Genomic DNA, 18931 nt, shown 5'->3' on the forward strand with positions numbered 1-18931 from the left:
ATCCTCTGGAATCTTTTGAAATTCCTCGAAATCTATTGAAACTCCTTGGAATGTTTTAAAATATCGTAAAATCTTTAAAATTCTTCTAAATCTTTCCAATTTATTTTAAATCTTTGGAAATGTTTTAAAATATTTGGGAATACTTGCAAATCTCTTCAAATAATTGAAATCCTTTGGAATTTTTTTTTTAATTCTCTAAAATCTTTTGAAATTTCTAAAAATATATTGAAATTCCTTGAAATGTTCTAAAACATCCTAAAATTTTTCTAATCTCTTTGGAATATTTGGAAATATTTTCAAATTTTTGAAAATCTCTTCAAATAATTGAAATGCTTTGGAATTTGTTTTTTTAATTCTCTGGAATCTTTTGAAATTCCTCGAAATCCATTAAAACTCCTTGGAATGTTTTTAAATATCCTAAAATCTTTAAAATTCTTTTAAATCTTTGGATATTTTTGAAAATCTCTTCAAGTAATTGAAATCCTTTGCATTTATTTTTTAAATCAACTGAAATCTTTTGAAATTCCTTAAAATGTTTTAAAATATCGTAAAATCTTAAAAATTCTGTAAAATTTTTCCAATTTATTTTAAATGTTTGGAAATATTTTTAAATATTTGAAAATTTCTTCGAATAATTGAAATTCTTTGGATTTTTTTAAATTATCTGGAACCATTTAAAATTCCTCGAAACCTCTTGAAATTGCTTGAAATATTTTTAAATATCTTAAAATCTTTCAAATTCTTCTCAATCTTTCCAATTTCTTTTCAATCTTTGGAAATATTTTTAAATGTTTGAAAATCTCTTCAAATAATTGAAATCCTTTGGATTTTTTTTCTCTGAAATCTTTTGAAATTCCTCAAAATATATTGAAATTCCTTGGAATGTTCTAAAACATCCTAAAATTTTTCTAATTTTTTTGGAATATTTGGAAACATTTGGAAATATTTGAAAATCTCTTCAAATAATTGAAATTCTTTGGATTTCTTTTTTAATTCTCTGAAATCTTTTGAAATTCCTCGAAATCCATTGGAACTCCTCAGAATGTCTTTAAATATCCTAAAATCTTTAAAAAAATTTTTTAATGTTTCCAATTTCTTTTAAATATTTGGAAATATATGAAAATCTCTTCAAATAATTGAAATCCTTTGGATTTTTTTTTCTCTGAAATCTTTTGAAATTCCTCAAAATATATTGAAAATCCTTAAAATTTTCTAAAATATCCTAAAATCTTAAATATTCTTCTAAATCAATCCAATTTCTTTTAAATCTTTGTAAATATTCTGAAATATTTGAAAATCTCTTGAAATAATTGAAATCCTTTGGATTTTCTTGTAAATTCTCTGAAAAATTTGAAATTCCTCGAACTCTATTGAAATTCCTTCAAAATTTTTAAAATATCCTAAAATTTTGAAAAATCTGTAAATTTTTTCAATTTCTTTTAAATATTTGGAATTATTTAATAATCTGTTCATATAATTAAAATTCTCTGAAATATTTTGAAATTCCTAGAAATCCATTGAAATTCTTTAGAATTTGGAAATGCTTTGAAGTATTTGAAAATCTTTTTCAAATCATTTAAAATCCCTTTACACTTTTTAATGATCCTGAAAATTCCTTCGAATCTTTTGTGGTAACCTAAAATGTTACGTGTATTTTGAAATCCCTTCAAATTACTGAAATCGATTGAAATTCCGTGAAATCTAATCAATAGCCTTATAAATTACTGAAATCTTATAAAATCCCTTGAAAACCTTTGAAATCTTTTAGAACAATTGAGGAAAATTAGAAATCCCTGGAATATTTTTAAATATCTTACAGCTCACCCCGAAAGATTAAAGAGAAAATTTTCGAATGATTTTGCGGTTCGTAAATATTTCAAAATATGTAAGAAAATGGTTTTTTATAAATATTTATTAATACATGAATTTTAATTGTTAAAAATCTCACGTAACAGCATCAGTATTTTTATGTACGTATTTGTATGACTAATAGAGATTGTTTTTTGTTTGTTTCAGGTGAGCCAATAATCCAGAAATCACCACTAGAGAATGAGTTCGTTAATTTGAAGCTTGTTATTGTTTACATTATTTTTAGATAATTAAAATATGCAAAACAGAATAACAATTTTTTCGCAATGCTTATTTTATTTTCTTATAAAAATTACGTTCTATTTCCATATTTTAACCCTTAATGGGCACACTGGGTGTAAAAGACCCAGCGACTTATATGCGCTTTAACAAAACGAAGAAAATTCAAGAAAATGGAACATATGGCGCCAGATTGAAAAATGAGATGAAAACCTATTTTTCTATGTAATTTGGGCATAATTTTGATTTTTATAATTTTTATAAGCAGTTTAAGAACAATAAAACTAAGACTAATTTTATTTTATTTTGAAAGCGCCATATCACGGAAGTATTCACGTAAAATTTTAAGTAAAAATATCAAAAACTTGAAAAGTTATAAATTTTAGAGTGAAAGAAGTCATTTTTGAATTTCTTTCCAAAAAGCATTTTTTTAACTAATTTAAATCTCAATAACTGTTATGAAACCTTTTTCTCCTTAAACTAGATGGATTGAACATCATTAATTGATTTTGAAAAAAAAAGCAATCCAATACCGTTCAAACGGCACAGGTTTGAATATCCTTGGGTATAGAAGACCCAGTATGACTTTTATGTAATTTTACGGAAGTGTGCCCTTTAAGGGTTAAAATACAACGTTCGAGGAGATGAATCGCAAAAAGAGGCGTATTTTTCTTCTTTTTAAAAGTATTTCTGATAATAAGAGAGAGAGAAATTGAAAATGAATAATCATTGATTTATTTATTACCTGAGTAAAGGCCAGCCATTGGAGTTTGAACTCCACTTGCACTGCTCAATGCACTTCTTGTGAAAGAGCCACAAGTTGGCATCGAGGAAACAAAGCTGCCCAATACATTACAAATTCCGAGTGTTCTCATTTCTTGCGAGGCGTCCACCAAATCTCCAGTTGCTGTCACAATAAATCACAAAATTAATTAATAATAATATCAAAATTTGGACAATTTTACAGAAATTTTTACTGAATCGGTGCAAAAATTACAAGCTCAAGAATAAATATTTTGAAAGTAGCATGCCACAGGGGGCTAATCCACATTTTCGGAATTTTTCAGGAGGGACAGAAAAAGTTTTCAAAAGTCGAATTTTTATTTTAAACTAAAAATGAGAAAGTTCTTTTGAGATAAATCAGTAACGAATTAAAACCTAAATGTTTCATTGGAAAATGTGCTTAGGTTCCCAGAAAATTTATGAAGGTTTTTTTCTCGAATTTATTGCAATTCTTGTTGATCTTTTAAAATAACCTAAATTCTTGAAAATTGCTTAAAATCTATTAAAATTCCTTGGAATTTCTCAAATTCTTTGAAATTTCTTGAGATATTTTTAAGTACTCGACAATCTCTAAGATTGTTTGAAATTTCTTGAAATCTATTGAAATTTCTTGAAATCTATTGAAATTTTTGAAATCTTTTAAAACAGTTTCAAACATTCGAAACTTTTTGAAATACTCTAAAATTTGTAAAATTCTAGAAAATTTATTGAATTCCTCTAAAATTTCTTCAAATCTTTTAAAATACTACAAAAACCTTTTAATTCTTTAAAATTTCTCGAAATTCCTTGAATTCTTATAAAATACTGTAAAATCTTTGAAATTCCTTGAAATGCGTTGAAATGTTTTTAAAAATCCAAAATCATACAAATTCATGGAAACTTTTTTAATTCCTCTGAAATTCCTTGGAATTTTTTGAAATAATCTTAAATCTTGAAAAATCTTTAAAAATTTTTAAAATCAATTGAAATTTCTTGGAATCTTTTATAATTCTAAAATCTTCAAAATTCCCGGAAATTTTTTGAATCACTCTCAAATTCCTTGAGAACTTTTAAAATACTCTAAAATCTTTAAAATTCTTTGAAATATCTTAAAATATCCTAAAATTTTTAGGGATATCTGAAAATACTCGATAGTCTTTAAGATTATTTGAAATTTCTTTAAATCTTTTGAAATTCTTGGGATTTTTTTAAATACTCTAAATTCTTTAAAATTCCTGGAAACTTTTTGACTTCCTGTGAAATGCCTTAGAATCTATTGAAATACTCTAAAATCTTTAAAATTCTTTGAAATTCATCGAAATCTTGAAAAAAAAATCTTTAATATTCTTTGCAATTATTTGAAGCATATTAAAATTCCTTGGAATATTTAAAATACTTTAAACTTTTTAAAATACTCTAAAATCGTTTGAAAGACATTGAAATGTTTAAGAAAAACAGTCTTTAAGATTCTTTAAATTTTCTTTAAATCTATTTCAATTCCTTGGAATCTTTTAAAATACTCTAAAATCTTTAAAATTCTTTAGAATTTCTTAAAATCAATTGAAATTCCTTGGAATCTTTTATAATAATCTAAAATAAGTAAAACTCTTTGAAATGTATTGAACTCTTATGAAATTCCTTAGAATCTTTTAAAATTCTCTAAAATATGTAACCCTCTTCGAAATGCTCTAAAATCTTTTTAAAAATCATTTGAAAAAACTCGAAAATCGTTAAGATTCTTTGAAATTTCTTAAAATCAATTGAAATTCCTTGAAATATTTTAAAATACTTTCAAATATTCTAAACTTTTTGAAATAATATAAAATGGTTAAAAATTCCTAAAATCTATTGAAATTCCTTGGAATTTTTTAAATACTCTAAAATCTTTAAAATTCTTTGAAATACATAGAAATGTTAAAAAAAAATCAAAAATCTTCAAAATTCTTCGAAATTCCTCAAGTCTATTAAAATTCCTTGAAATCTTTTTGAATTCCTCAAAAATTACGTGTAAACTTTTAAAATACTCTAAAATCTTTAAAATCCCTGGAAACTTTTTGATTTCCTCTAAAATTCCTTGAAATCTTTTAAAATATTCTAAAATATTTAAAATTCTTTGAAATACATTGAAATCTTTCAAAAATTTCAAATCTTTCAAATTCCTTCAGTCTATTAAAATTCCTTGGAATACTTTAAAATACTTTCAAATATTTCAAACTTTTTTAATTACTCTAAAATCTTTAAAATTCCTGGAAACTTTTTTAATTCCTCTAAAATTCCTTGAAATCTTTTGAAATATTCTAAAACCTTTAAAATTCTTTCAAATACATTGAAATCTTTCAAAAATTCAAAATCTTTAAAATTCCTTCAGTCCATTAAAATTCCTTAAAATCTTTTAAAACACTTTCAAATATTTCAAACTTTTCTAACTACACTAAAATCTTTAAAATTCCTGTAAAATTTTGTGATTCCTCTACAATTCCTTGAAATCTTTTGAAATACTCTAAAATCTTTAAAATTCTTTGAAATACAATGAAATCTTTCAAATTCCTTCAGTCTATTAGAATTCCTTGAGATATTTTTAAATACTTTCAAATATTTCAAACTTTTTTAATTACTCTCAAATCTTTAAAATTCCTGGAAACTTTTTGAATTCCTCTAAAATTCCTTGAAATCTTTTGAAATACTTCAAAATCTTTAAAATTCTTTGAAATACATTGAAATCTTTCAAAAATTCCAAATCTTTAAAATTCCTTTAGTCTATTAAAATTCCTTGAAATCTTTTAAAATACTTTCAAATATTAAAAAAAAATTTAATTACTCTAAAATCTTTAAAATTCCTGGAAACTTTTTGAATTCCTCTAAAATTCCCTGAAATCTTTTGAAATACCATAAAATTTTTTAATTCTTTGAAATACATTGAAATCTTTCAAAAATTCCAAATCTTTAAATTCCCTTCAGTCTATTAAAATTCCTTGAAATATTATTAAATACTTAAAAAAAAATTTAATCAATTTAACTTACTTGGGGTTTTTTATAATACTCCAAAATCTTTTAAATTCTTTGAAATACTCTGAAATCTATCAAATTCTTTAAAAATTATTGAAATCTATTGAAATTCCTTGTAATCTTTTAAAATATCAGATAATCCTTCAAAATCTTTGAAATTCTTTGAAATACGTTGAAATCTGTTTAAAAACTTTAAATTCTTTTAAATATTCTGAAATCTCTAAAATTCTTTGAAATCTTTTAAAATACCCTGAATTATTTAAAATTCTTCGAAATTCCTTAAGGTCTATTGAAATTCATTGGAATCTTTAAAAATACTTTAAAATATTTAAAACTTTTTGAAATACTCTAAAATCTTTAGAATCTATTGAAATTCCTTCGAATCTTTTAAAATATTCTAAAGTCTTCAAAATTCCTGGAAACTTTTTGAATTCCTCTTAAATTTCTTTAAATCTTTTGAAATACTCTAAAATCTTTAAAATTCTTTGAAATACATTGAAATCTTTCAAAAATTCAAAATCTTTAAAATTCCTTCAGTCCATTAAAATTCCTTGAAATCTTTTAAAATACTTTCAAATATTTAAAACTTTTTTAATTACTCTACAATCTTTAAAATTCCTGGAAACTTTTTGAATTAGTTTCAAATTCCTTGGACTCTTTTAGAATACTTTAAAATTTTTTCAATTTAAAAATAAAATTTGTAATCAATTTCAATTGCTTGGATGTTTTATAATACTCCAAAATCTTTTAAATTCTTTAAAATACTCTAAAATCTATCAAATTCTTTAAAAATTCTTGAAATATATTGAAATTCCTTGGAATTTGTTAAAATATTTAAAATCTTTAAAATCCTTTCAAAGTAAAATTCGTCAACTTATCCTAAATCGCTTGAAATTTTTTAAAACTCTTGAAAATTCCTTGAAATCTTTAAATACCATAAATCTTTAAACTACTTTGAAATCCCTTGAAATCTTTTGATCTTTCTTTGGATTTTTTTAAGTACCCTAAAGTCATTCAAATCCTCTAAAATATCTTGAATTTTCTTCAAATTCTTTAAAATATTTACACTTTTTTTTATCTTTGGAAATATTTGAAATCCCTTAAAACTTTTTTAATCTGTTCAAAATTCCTTAGAATTTAAAAAAAGTATTCAAAAATCTCTAAAATTCTTTGAAATCCCTTAACATTGTTGAAATGTATTAAGAATTCCCTGGAATCTTTTAAAATACCCTAAAATATCTCAAGTCAAGAATTTCTACAATATATTGAAATATGTTAAATATTTCCTAAAATCTTCTAAAGTACCCTACATTATTTCTAATCCCTTGAAACCTTTTGAAATTCCTTCAAAATTTTTAATTCTTATGAAAATTTCTTAGAATTAAAAAAAAAAACACATTAAAAAATCTTTGAAATTTGTTAAAGCTCTTGAAAAAATTCGTTGTGATATTTTTAAAAATTCTGAAATCTTTAAATACCTTTAAAATCTCCTCGAATTCTGAAATTCCTTGAAGTGCATTGAAATTCCTTGAAATCTTTTAAAATACTTTAAAAAATATTTCAAACTTTTTGAAATGCTCTAAAAGCTTTAAAATTCCTGGAAACTTTTTGAATTCCTCTCAAATTCCTTGGAATGTTTTAAAATACTTTAAAATGTTTCAAATTCTTTTATAAAATTGAAAATCAATTGAAATTCCTTGGAATATTTTATAATACTCTAAAATCTTCCAGATTCTTGGAAACTTATTGAATTCCTCGGAAATTCCTTGGAATCTTTTGAAATTCATTGAATTCTTATGAAATACTCTCAAATTTTTTTAATTCTTTGAAATACTCTGAAATCTATCAAATTCATTAAAATCTCTTGAAATCAATTGAAATTCGTTGGAATTTTTCAAAATATTTGAGAATCTCTTGAAACTTTCGAAATCTTCCACTTTTTTTGTTAAGTCTTTAGAAATATTTTTAAATATTTAAAAATCTCTTTAAATCATTGAATTTTTTTAGAAATTTTTCAAATTATTATTTTAACTGAAAATTTAACTATTAACATTAACTTAAAATTTTGACTAATTGGTTAAAAATTTCTGTATTTTGTTAAATCTGTATCTTTTGTGGTCGAAAATAAATCTGCTTATTGGTGACTAATTTTCACCTTTTTTGTTACAAAAATTAATCATTTTGGCTTTTAATTAATTTTTTTCGGCTTAAAAATGAGTTTCGTTTTTTGAAAATTAATTTTTGAACGGAAAAATTAACTACATTTTTTGTGGAAAATTTCGTTTTATACACATTTGATCTTGTTGGTAGAAAATTTATTTGTTTGGTTAAAAATTTAACTTTTTTAAAATTTATTTGCTAAAAAAATTATTTCTCTAACTGAAAATTAAGCTATTCCATTTTTCGTTCAAAAATGTATCATTTTTAGATGAAAATTAATCTATTTTGTCAAAAATTATTCCTTTTTCGTAGAAAATTATTTTTTTTTTAATTAAACATTTATTGCTTTGACTAAAAATTTAACTATTCTATTTTTCGTCGTTTTTTTCGCTTTTTATAGACATTAAATTTTCGAAATTTATCATTTATTTATTATTTATTAATTAATATTTTATAAGTCTATTGAAAATTTGTCCCTTTTAGCAGAAAATTCATCTTAATGGATAAAAATTTAACCATTTAGTTAAAAAAAAGGGATTTTTTTATTAAAGATGCATAATTTTGTTTAAAAATTCATTTTTTGCGTTAAAAATTTAACAAAGTTTATTGAAAATTCGTATTCTTTTTGTTTGTTAGAAATTAATATTTTAAAAATAAAAATGTAGCTGCGTCAATTTTGCTAGAAAATATATATTTTCAGTTGAAAATCAACTTATTTGGTTAATAATTCCGTTTTTTTAGTCGAAAATGCAATTATTTTTGTAGAAAATCGATATTTTTGCGATGTAAAATCAACTTAAAAATATCGTCTTTATGACTAAAAAACTCTACATTTTGGATCAGGGTTTTTTTCTTGATTAAAAATTTTTTTTGATTGCAAATTCAACTCATCTGTTTAAATATTTCTATTTTTTGTTGTTGAATTTAACAGTTTTTCATTAATAATTAAATAAGTTTTTTTTTGAAATATCAACTGTTATACTTTTTGTCGAGAATTTTTTTTTTAATTCCCTTTTTTATTTCTTTTAGGAAATTTTATTCTTTTGGAGTTTTAATTAGTAAATCGTTCAATTTTCAAAGTCAGATACAAGAATAGAATTTTTTTTAATTAACTTTTTTTTTTAATAGGTTATTTATTCTCAAGTGAAATAATAATTTTTTTGTTGGGAACTTAAAAAATCGGCAATTTACTATCTTCAGGAATTTAAAAATACGGAAATTTTCGAATTTGAAAATATAGATTTCAAAATTTCGGGAACCAACAATTTAAAATTAACCGAATTTGAAACTTCCTAGAATAAAATTGCGCAAATTATAAAATATAAAGTATCCGACAGAGGAAAATTTCCAAATTATAAAACTCCCGAATATCAACATCAAAAAATTGTGTAACATGAAAAAAAATGTTCATTAAATAAAAGTATTTAATTTAATTTATTATAAATTATTCTATTATTTAACCAGTTTTCCATTTTTGGTTTCGGGAATTTTATCAATCTTAAATTTTTCTGCTGACAGAAATTTTACCGAATCAGATATTTTATTTCAGGAAAATCCCATTTTTTTCTTAAAATATTCTTCTAACAGACAAAAAAAGATTAAAAAATTTTGTTGCGGGAATTTTAAATTCCAGCAATTTAATTTTTTTCTAAATTTCTGTTTAAGTAATTATTTGTTCTGTATTTTTCCAAATTCGGTATTTTGAAAATTCGGAAAAATGAGGTTAGCCCAAGAATTAAATTAATATGAGTTAATATAATTAACTTACCAAAAGCTTTGGCAATAGCCACATTCGTTAAAACAGCAACAAGTGGCACAATTACTATTCCCGAACCCAAATGAGAACACATTTCAAAAAATGTATAAGTCTGGTTGCCAACTTGAGAGGAGAAATTTGGCAAAGTAAATGAAGGCAGTCCGGAAGTAACATTTCCTAAAAAAGTTATTCGCAGAATTTTAAATATTCTGCAAATTTTACGAGAATTTGAGAAAAAAAAATTCGTAAATTTTTTTAATTACAAACCTGAGAGCAGAAAAGGCTCACTACCTATGAGGCTTAAACGATATGTCATAACTGTGGATGCCAGTACGATTATAACGTTTCGACCAGTCGATAAAAACCATAAGGTTCTATTTAAAAACTTCCCGGTTGTAGAATTTTTATTGTTTTCTAAGCTCTTACACTTAACATCTTTTAATTTCTAAAAAAAAACGAAGAAAATTAGTTTAATATTGTTATTTATTTATTTTTAATAAATAAATAATAATGGTTCATTAGTTATCTTTTATAAATGCCTTTTTATAATAACATGTTTTACTTTTTTTTTTAATTTCATATTTTGGAAAGTTGGGCTTGAAAATATCAAATCCTAACACTTTGGATAAATTTTTTGGAATGTCTGAAAAATTCCGAAAAATAAAATTCCCGAAATTATAAAACTGCTGATAATAATTTTAAATTCTCGAATTTTAAAATTGCGGAAAGTTTTTAATATTCCTGAATTTGAAAATGCCTTAAATAAAGTTTCGGAAATTATAAGTAATAAAATAAAAAATTACGATGTTTGAAAAAGCATAAAAATAAAATTGCCGACAAAGAAAAATGTAGAAAAAAGAAAATATTCAAAATAGAAAATTTCCGATGCGATTTCGAAATTCATCGAAATAAAGATTACAAAAAATATTTTAAAATCTAGCCCCGAGGCAAAATGTAATTGAGTAACTAATACCGATTTCATTATTTTTCTATAAAAACAATTTCCATATTTCCGAAAAATCATTAGTCCTTAATAGTTTTATTTCCCAATAGAAATTTTTTTAATTCCAAAGTAAATTATCAGAAAGATATTTATTAAGTACTATCGAAAATTGCCAATCATATGTCAATTAAGTTGGACGATTGGAAAAATCCGAAAAATAATATTCCACGTGCTGTAAAATTCCCGAAAAAGAAAATATTCGAAATTAAAAATTCCAGCGGGACTGAAAAATCCAGAAAAATCGAGATTCACCTAATTTTAAGAATCCCGAAATAGAAAATTCTCGACATAAAATTGCCGTTACTGTAAAACTCTCGGCACTAGAAATTTTACAAATTTAAGCAATTAACAAGATTCTTTTTTAATAAATATTATTTATAAATTAAAAATAAAATATTTTAAAAAATGAATTTTTTCAAAATTTAATATATATGGAAGTAATTATTGTTTGAATTTGAAATAATAATTATTTAAAAAAGAAAAATATACAAAAAAATTGCATTGATCAAAAATAAAAATGCTGAATTAATGTGTTTTTAATAAATAAATAGCTTTTATTAAGAACAATTTTTTTATTGTTTCAAAACGTAAATTTTCTAAAGTCAGGAACTTTAGTGTCGGATATTTTACATTTCGGCAATTTTATGTCGGGGAAATTTTTTATTTTTGAATTTGTTCGCAATTTCATAAATTAGAAGAAAAAAATTTTCTGAATATTTTATTTTTCGAGTATTTTATTTTTAGGATTTTTCAGTCGCCTTGCTTTTTCGAAAAAGTTAATTATTTAATAAAAAAAAATATTTAAATGTTTCGTAACGAAATTATAAAATACCTGAAATATAAAAATCCAGATTAATAAAAATGTTGAATAATAAAATTCCCAAATAATTAAATTTTCTACAAAAAATTACTAAATAAAAAAATAATAAGAAACTATTTTGATTGTAAAATTTTGTTTCTGAACGTTCAATGCATTTTTTTAAAATTATGATTTGAATTTTGAACAAAAATAATTGAAAAAAATATATATTTCTCAATTCGAAAAAATAATAACAGAAAAAAATTTTTGATTACAAGAGCAATAATGTTTAAAAACTACTATGCAAATTTTCAAACAAAAAATTTCATTGAGAATTTTTTTTCCAATTATTATTTTTAATGTATAGAATGATTTACAAAAATAAATTAAATAATAAAAAATATTATTTGTTCAAAATATTTCATTGTTGCATTTCTGATAACTAAATAATATTGAGTAAAAAACAATTTTTTAAATTGCTAAATTCAGGAATTTTCTAGAATGCCGGATATTTTATAATTCTAAAATTTTCTGTCGTGAATCTTATTTTTCGGAAATTTTAAAATTTCAGTAACATTACAAAATGTCGAGAATTTTATTGGTCAAAAACTTTCCAAGTCAGGATTTTTATATTTTGGGAATTTTTTAATTTCGGGAATTTACTATTTCGAATATTTTCTTTTTTGTTAACTTTATCAACTCGGGATATTTATTATTCGGGATTCTTCAGTCGTAAAAAATATTTAATTATTGTATTTTTAAGAAGTGAATAATATTTTTTTAAATGTCTTTTGGGGTTTAAGTTCAAAATATAAGTAAAATTTTTCTTATTTCTTGACTGAAAAATCTTTCTTTGTTCAAAATTCGTCTCTTTATTTTTTTCTAGTTTGAAAATTCAATTATTTTATACAAATTTAATTTTTATTATACTTTTTCAATTCTGAATTTTTATATTGTTCCTCATTTTATTATTTTAAGCAATTTTTAGCTAGAAATGTTAAAAATTGAACCATTAAATTTTTGTTACAAACTGAACACTTTTTAAAATAAAAGTTACAATTTTTGCATTTTAAATAGTTTGAAAGCCTTTAAAAACTTCCAAATTTTATTTCAAAATCTTGAAACATCTGCATTTAATTTTTTATTTTTGAATAAAAAATATTTTTCTAAAATCTTCCAGATTCACTTTTGACAATTTTGAAAATATTTTCAAATATTCGCTTAAAATTAAATTTTTAAAGTAAAAATTCATTTTTAATTTTTCTAATAATCTTAAAGAAATGTTTTTTATTCTTTTAAAACATTTAATAATTCTGAAAAAAATACTATTTTCTACTAAAAAATTAATGTTCAACCAAAAAGGTGAACTTTTATCTGAAATTATGGAATACTTAACTCGAATAATAGTTACATTTTCAGTTTAAAAAACAAAATAATTTTCGAAAAAAAAAAGGAAACAAATTTTCAACAAAAAAGTAAAAATTTCAACTAATTAATTTTATTTCCAACCTAAAACATGCATTGTCAACTAAAATTATAAATATTTAATTGGAATAATTATATATTTAATCGAAAAGAAGAATCTTTCAAAGAGAGATTAACTTACAAAGAATCAAATAATTTTCTATAAATAAAAATCGGTTTTCAAAAAAATATGTGGATTTCCAACGGAATAGTTGAATTCTCAATTTAAAAAATACAAAATTTTATCAAAATTGTTCAAAACAAAAATGGGAATTCAAATTTTCAATTAAAGGAACTAATTTTCAACCGAATTGATGAATTTTTATTTAAATTATGGAAGATTCAACTATATAGTTGAATTTTATATCAAAAGGTGAATTTATAACCATAAAGATGAATTTTGTACAAAAAAGGTTAATTTTTCACATAGTAAATCATTTTTTTGTAAATAGTTTCATTTCTAAATTTAAAAAAATATATAAATTTTCCACCAAATAGTTGAGTTTTCATCCAAAAAAGATCAATTTTCAACAAAAAATACAATAGTTAAATCTGCAAAAAATCTAAATCTTACCCAAAAAATAAATTTTCAGAAAAAGTCCAGAAGAGTTGAATGTACAGTTTAAAAAAAAACTTCATTTCCAACGAAGTAACTAAAATTCTCAAACATAAATGAATGTAAGTTTCCCGTTTTTAATTAAATTCCCGGTTTTTCCTACGCCAATAATTTAATACAAAGTAAAATAATTAAATTTAAAGTTATATAATATAATATAATGTAAAGTAATTAAATATAAAGTGAAATAATTAAATATGAGGTAAAATAATTTAATATAAAGTAAAATGATTAAATATAAAGTGAAATCATTAAATATAAAGTGTAATAATTAAATATGAAAGAAAATAATTGGGACTGAAAAATCCCGAAAAATAAAATTCCTGACACTGCAAAGTCTTCGAATTAGGAAATTCACGAATAATAAAATTCGCTAATAATAAAATTTCCGAAAATTAAAAATTCCTATTTGTAAAATTCCCGAATAATAAAATTCTCGAATAATAAAATTCTCGAATTATAAAATTCCCGAAATTAAACATTAAAAATAATTTTAAAAAATAATATTTTATTTGTAATGAATAAAACATATTTATAAAAAAATTCAACTGTTTAATTTCGGGAATTTTTCAGTTTGGATATTTTATAATTCGATAATTTTCTCTCGGGAATTTTATTAATTGGGAATTTTCCAGTTCGCTAATATTACAAATTATAATAAACATTAATTTTATTAAAATAATAATGAATAATAATAAATAATAATAAATATAAATATTATAAATTGTCGTGAATGTTTTTATTGGGGAATTTTCCAATTAGGGAATTTTATTATTCGAGAATTTTATTGATCGGTAATTTTATTTTCCGGGAGTTTTATTAATAGAGAAATTTTAATATTCTGGAATTTTCCAACTTGGTATTTTTATTTTTTAACAATTTTATTATCCGCGAATTTTCTAATTCGGGAATTTTATTTTCCGGGAATTGTCCGTCGTCCCAAATACTGGGACGACTGAAAAATCCGGAAAAATAAAATTCCCGACACTGTAAGATCTGAAGCAATATAATGAAATATAAAGTAAAATAATTAAATATAAAGTGAAATTATTAAATATGAAGTGAAATAATTAAATATAAAGCTATATAATATAAAGTAAAATAATTAAATATAAAGTGAAATCATTAAATATACAGTAAAATAATTCAATATGAAGGGATGGGACGACTGAAAAATCCCGAAAAATAAAATTACCGACACTGTAAAAGCTTCGAAATAAAAAAATTCACGAATAATAAAATTTTCTAATAATAAAATTGCCGAAAAATAAAAATACCTATTTGTAAAATTCCCGAATAATAAAATTCTCTAATTATAAAATTCCCGAAATTAAACATTAAAAATAATTTGTAAAAATAATATTTTATTTGTAATCAATAAAACATATTTATAAAAAAAATGTAATTGTTTAATTTCGGGAATTTTTCAGTTTGGATATTTTATAATTCGGTAGTTTTCTGTCGGGATTTTTATTATTTGGGAATTTTCCCATTTGGTAATATTATAAATTATAATAAATATTAATTTTAATAAAATAATAATATTAAATTACAATATTATAAATTATTACTATAAAATGTGATACCAATTTGGTTCATTTTGGTGGAATTTTCCAATTAGGGAATTTTCTTGTTGGGGAATTTTATCAATCGGTAATGGGATGACTGAAAAATCCCGAAAAATAAAATTCCCGACACTGTAAAATTTCCGAATTAGAAAATTCATGAATAATAAAATACTCTAATAATAAAATTATCTAATAATAAAGTTTCCGAAAAATAAAAATACAGAATTGGAAAATTTCCGAATATTAAAATTCCTAAATAATAAAATTTCCGAAAAATAAAAGTACCTATTTGCAAAATTACCGAATAATAAAATTCCCCAATTTTAAAATTACCGAATTGAAAAATCCCTGAATTTAAACATTAAAAATAATTTGTAAAAATAATATTTCATTATTTTATTTGTAATCAATAAAACATATTTATTCAAAAATTGTAATTATTTAATTTAAAATTTCTCAATTCAGTAATATCATAAATTGTCGTGAATGTTATTATTCGAAAATTTTCTAATTCGGGAATTTTACAGTGTCGACCATTTTTTCAGGATTGTTCAGTCCTCCCACATAATCAAATATAAAGTAAAATAATTAAATATGAAGAAAAATAATGAAATTTAAAGAAAAATAATAAAATATGAAGTGAAATAATAAAATATAAAGTAAAATGATTAAATATACAGAGAAATAATGAAATATAAATTAGAACAATGAAATATAAAATATAAAGTATAATAATTAAATATGAAGTTAAATAATGAAATATAAAGTAAATGATTAAATATAAAGTGAAATACTGAAATATAAAGTAAAATAATTAATAAAAAAGTAAAATGATTATATGCAAAGTAAGATAATTAAATATCAAGTGAAATAATTAAATATGAAGTAAAATAATGAAATTTAAAGTAAAATAATAAAATATGAAGTGAAATAATTAAATATAATGTAAAATAATAAAATATAAAGTGAAATAATGAAATATAAAGTAAAATAATCGAACATGAAGCGAAATAATTAAATCTAAAGTAAAATAATAAAATATAAAGTAAAATAATCGAACGTGAAGTGAAATAATGAAATATAAAGTAACATGATTAAATATAAAGTGAAATAATTAACTATAAAGTAAAATAATGAAATATAAAGTAAAATAATTAAATATAAAGCAAAGTAATTAAATATGGAGTAGAATAATAAAATATCAAGTAAAATAATGAAATATAAAGTAGAACAATGAAATATAAAATAAAGCAATTGAACATGAACTGAAATAATAAAATATAAAGTATAATAATTAAATACGAAGTTAAATAATGAAATATAAAGTAAAATACTTAAATATGAAGTAAAGCAGTGAAATATAAAATACAATAAAATAAAATAAATATAAAATAAAACTCACCCTCATAGACAACAGCAATATCACACTTGTCAGTCCAAGAGCTGTATCAGTCCATCGAACATAGGTGATATGGTTAAAAAGTTTAATTACACTGTCAATTACTGCCACCGCTTCATACTCAATACCCAGTAAATGCGGTAATTGATGCACGATTAAAATAACTGCGGTGGCAGAAGTAAATCCAGTAGTTACAGGAATCGATATGAAATCCACAAGGAAACCTGGAAAATTGGATTTCGACTAATCTCGGATGTGGTCCGTAATTATCGGTTTTCTAAATACAAATATGGGTCTATTTAATATTTTGATCATGAATCTACTGAATTATCAAATATCCTGTAACTGATTTCAACCCAAATTCAATATTAAACATAAACCCATAATTATGTTCTAATTTGTTTATAATAATTTGTAACAATTAATATGATAAAATCAGAATTAATTTTTTTTTTTAATTTCGTTAAAAATGGATATATGAAATATATCTAAATTTGAAACAAATTAATTTGTTGGAAGATTTTATTCGTCGAAAAACTATTTGCAGCCCTCGGATTTATTTGATAAATTCAAAATAGTGTTGATTATTGTAGCATCGATTTTAAAATTAGTAGCGAAAAAGTGTCGAACAATTTTTTAGATTTTAATTCAGTACCATAAATTCTTTTATTTATTCATTCATATCCTACGAATTTCTCAAATATAATAAAATCCGTAGAAACATTTAGAAATGCAAAAACTTCCTTGAAATTTCTTTTAAATTATTACATAAATTTATCTAAAAATCCGTTGAAATCCCATTAAATCTTTTAAATATCATTGTTTTCCTGAACACCCTTTTGAAATACTTTGAAATTTTCTGAAATCTCTGCAAAATTCATTTAAAAATACTTAGAATTTTTTTATTTCGTACAATGCCTTGGAAATAAAAAAATCCTTTAACTCTTTCAAATCTTTTGAAATCACTTAAAATGGATAATATCCCTTAAATCCGGTGAAATTCATAGAAATCCTTTGAAATTTAATTTAATTTATGTCATAAATTTATCTAAAAATTCGTTAAAATCCCATTAAATCTTGTGAAATCCTACAAAATTCCTTTAAAAAAAACTTAGAAGTTTTGTAATTTTGTGAAATTCTTTGGAATTAAGAAATCCAAAAACTCTTAAAAATCTGTTGAAATCAATCAAAATTGATAAAATTCCATAAATCTAGTGAAATCCTTAGAAATCCATTGAAATTTCAGTGAAAATTCAGTTTCCTGAATAATTTTTAAAATACTCTAAAATTGTTTGAAATCCTGCAGAATTCCATAAATCTAGTGAAATCCTTAGAAATCCCTCGAAATTTAATTTAATTTATTCCATAAATTTATCTGAAAATCCATTAAAATCCGATCAAATCTTTTGAAATCCTACAAAATTCCTTTAAAAAAAACTTAGAAGTTTTGTAATTTTGTGAAATTCTTTAGAATTAAGAAATCCAAAAACTCTTAAAAATCTGTTGAAATCAATCAAAATTGATAAAATTCCATAAATCTAATGAAATCCTTAGAAATCCATTGAAATTTCATTGAAAATTCAGTTTCCTGAATAATTTTTAAAATACTCTAAAATTGTTTGAAATCCTGCACAATTCCATAAATCTAGTGAAATCCTTAGAAATCCCTCGAAATTTAATTTAATTTATTCCATAAATTTATCTGAAAATCCATTAAAATCCGATTAAATCTTTTGAAATCCTACAAAATTCCTTTTAAAAAAACTTAGAAGTTTTGTAATTTTGTGAAATTCTTTAGAATTAAGAAATCCAAAAACTCTTAAAAATCTGTTGAAATCAATCAAAATTAATAAAATTCCATAAATCTAGTGAAATCCTTAGAAATCCCTCGAAATTTAATTTAATTTATTCCATAAATTTCTTTAAAAATCGATTAAAATCTCATAAAATCTTTTGAAATCCTGCAAAATTCCTTTAAAAACCTTAGAATTGTGGTAATTTTGTAAAATTCCTTGGAATTAAAAACAATCCATAAACTCTTTAAAATATTTCGAAATCACTTAAAATTGTTAACATTCCTTAAATCTCGTGAAATACTTAGAAATCCCTCGAAATTTAATTTAATTTATTCCATAAATTTATCTAAAAATCCACTAAAATTCCATTAAATCTTTTTAAATCCTGCAAAATTCTTTAAAAGGCTTAAAAATGTTGTATTTTCGTAAAATTCTTTCGAATAAAAAAAAATACATAAAAAACTCAAAATCTTTTGAAATTACCTTTTTCAAATATTTATAAATTTGTCAAAAT

At 22.0% G+C, this 18931-nt stretch overlaps 1 protein-coding gene across 1 annotated transcript in view; it reads right to left on the reverse strand.

Annotated features, from left to right (window-relative positions):
- The window catches only part of LOC117177799 (sodium-independent sulfate anion transporter-like), a 56860-nt gene that overhangs the window by 29197 nt on the left and 8732 nt on the right, over window positions 1–18931 (reverse strand). The window contains exons 4-7 of the mRNA XM_033368732.1: window positions 16625–16845; window positions 10040–10217; window positions 9785–9949; window positions 2834–2995 (exon numbers count right to left, since the gene is read on the reverse strand). Coding sequence (XP_033224623.1) covers window positions 2834–2995; window positions 9785–9949; window positions 10040–10217; window positions 16625–16845 — 726 coding nt within the window. The remainder of the gene's footprint in view (window positions 1–2833; window positions 2996–9784; window positions 9950–10039; window positions 10218–16624; window positions 16846–18931) is intronic.

The sequence above is a fragment of the Belonocnema kinseyi genome, chromosome 8, assembly GCF_010883055.1.
Source record: "Belonocnema kinseyi isolate 2016_QV_RU_SX_M_011 chromosome 8, B_treatae_v1, whole genome shotgun sequence".
NCBI classification, from domain to species: Eukaryota; Metazoa; Arthropoda; class Insecta; order Hymenoptera; family Cynipidae; genus Belonocnema; species Belonocnema kinseyi.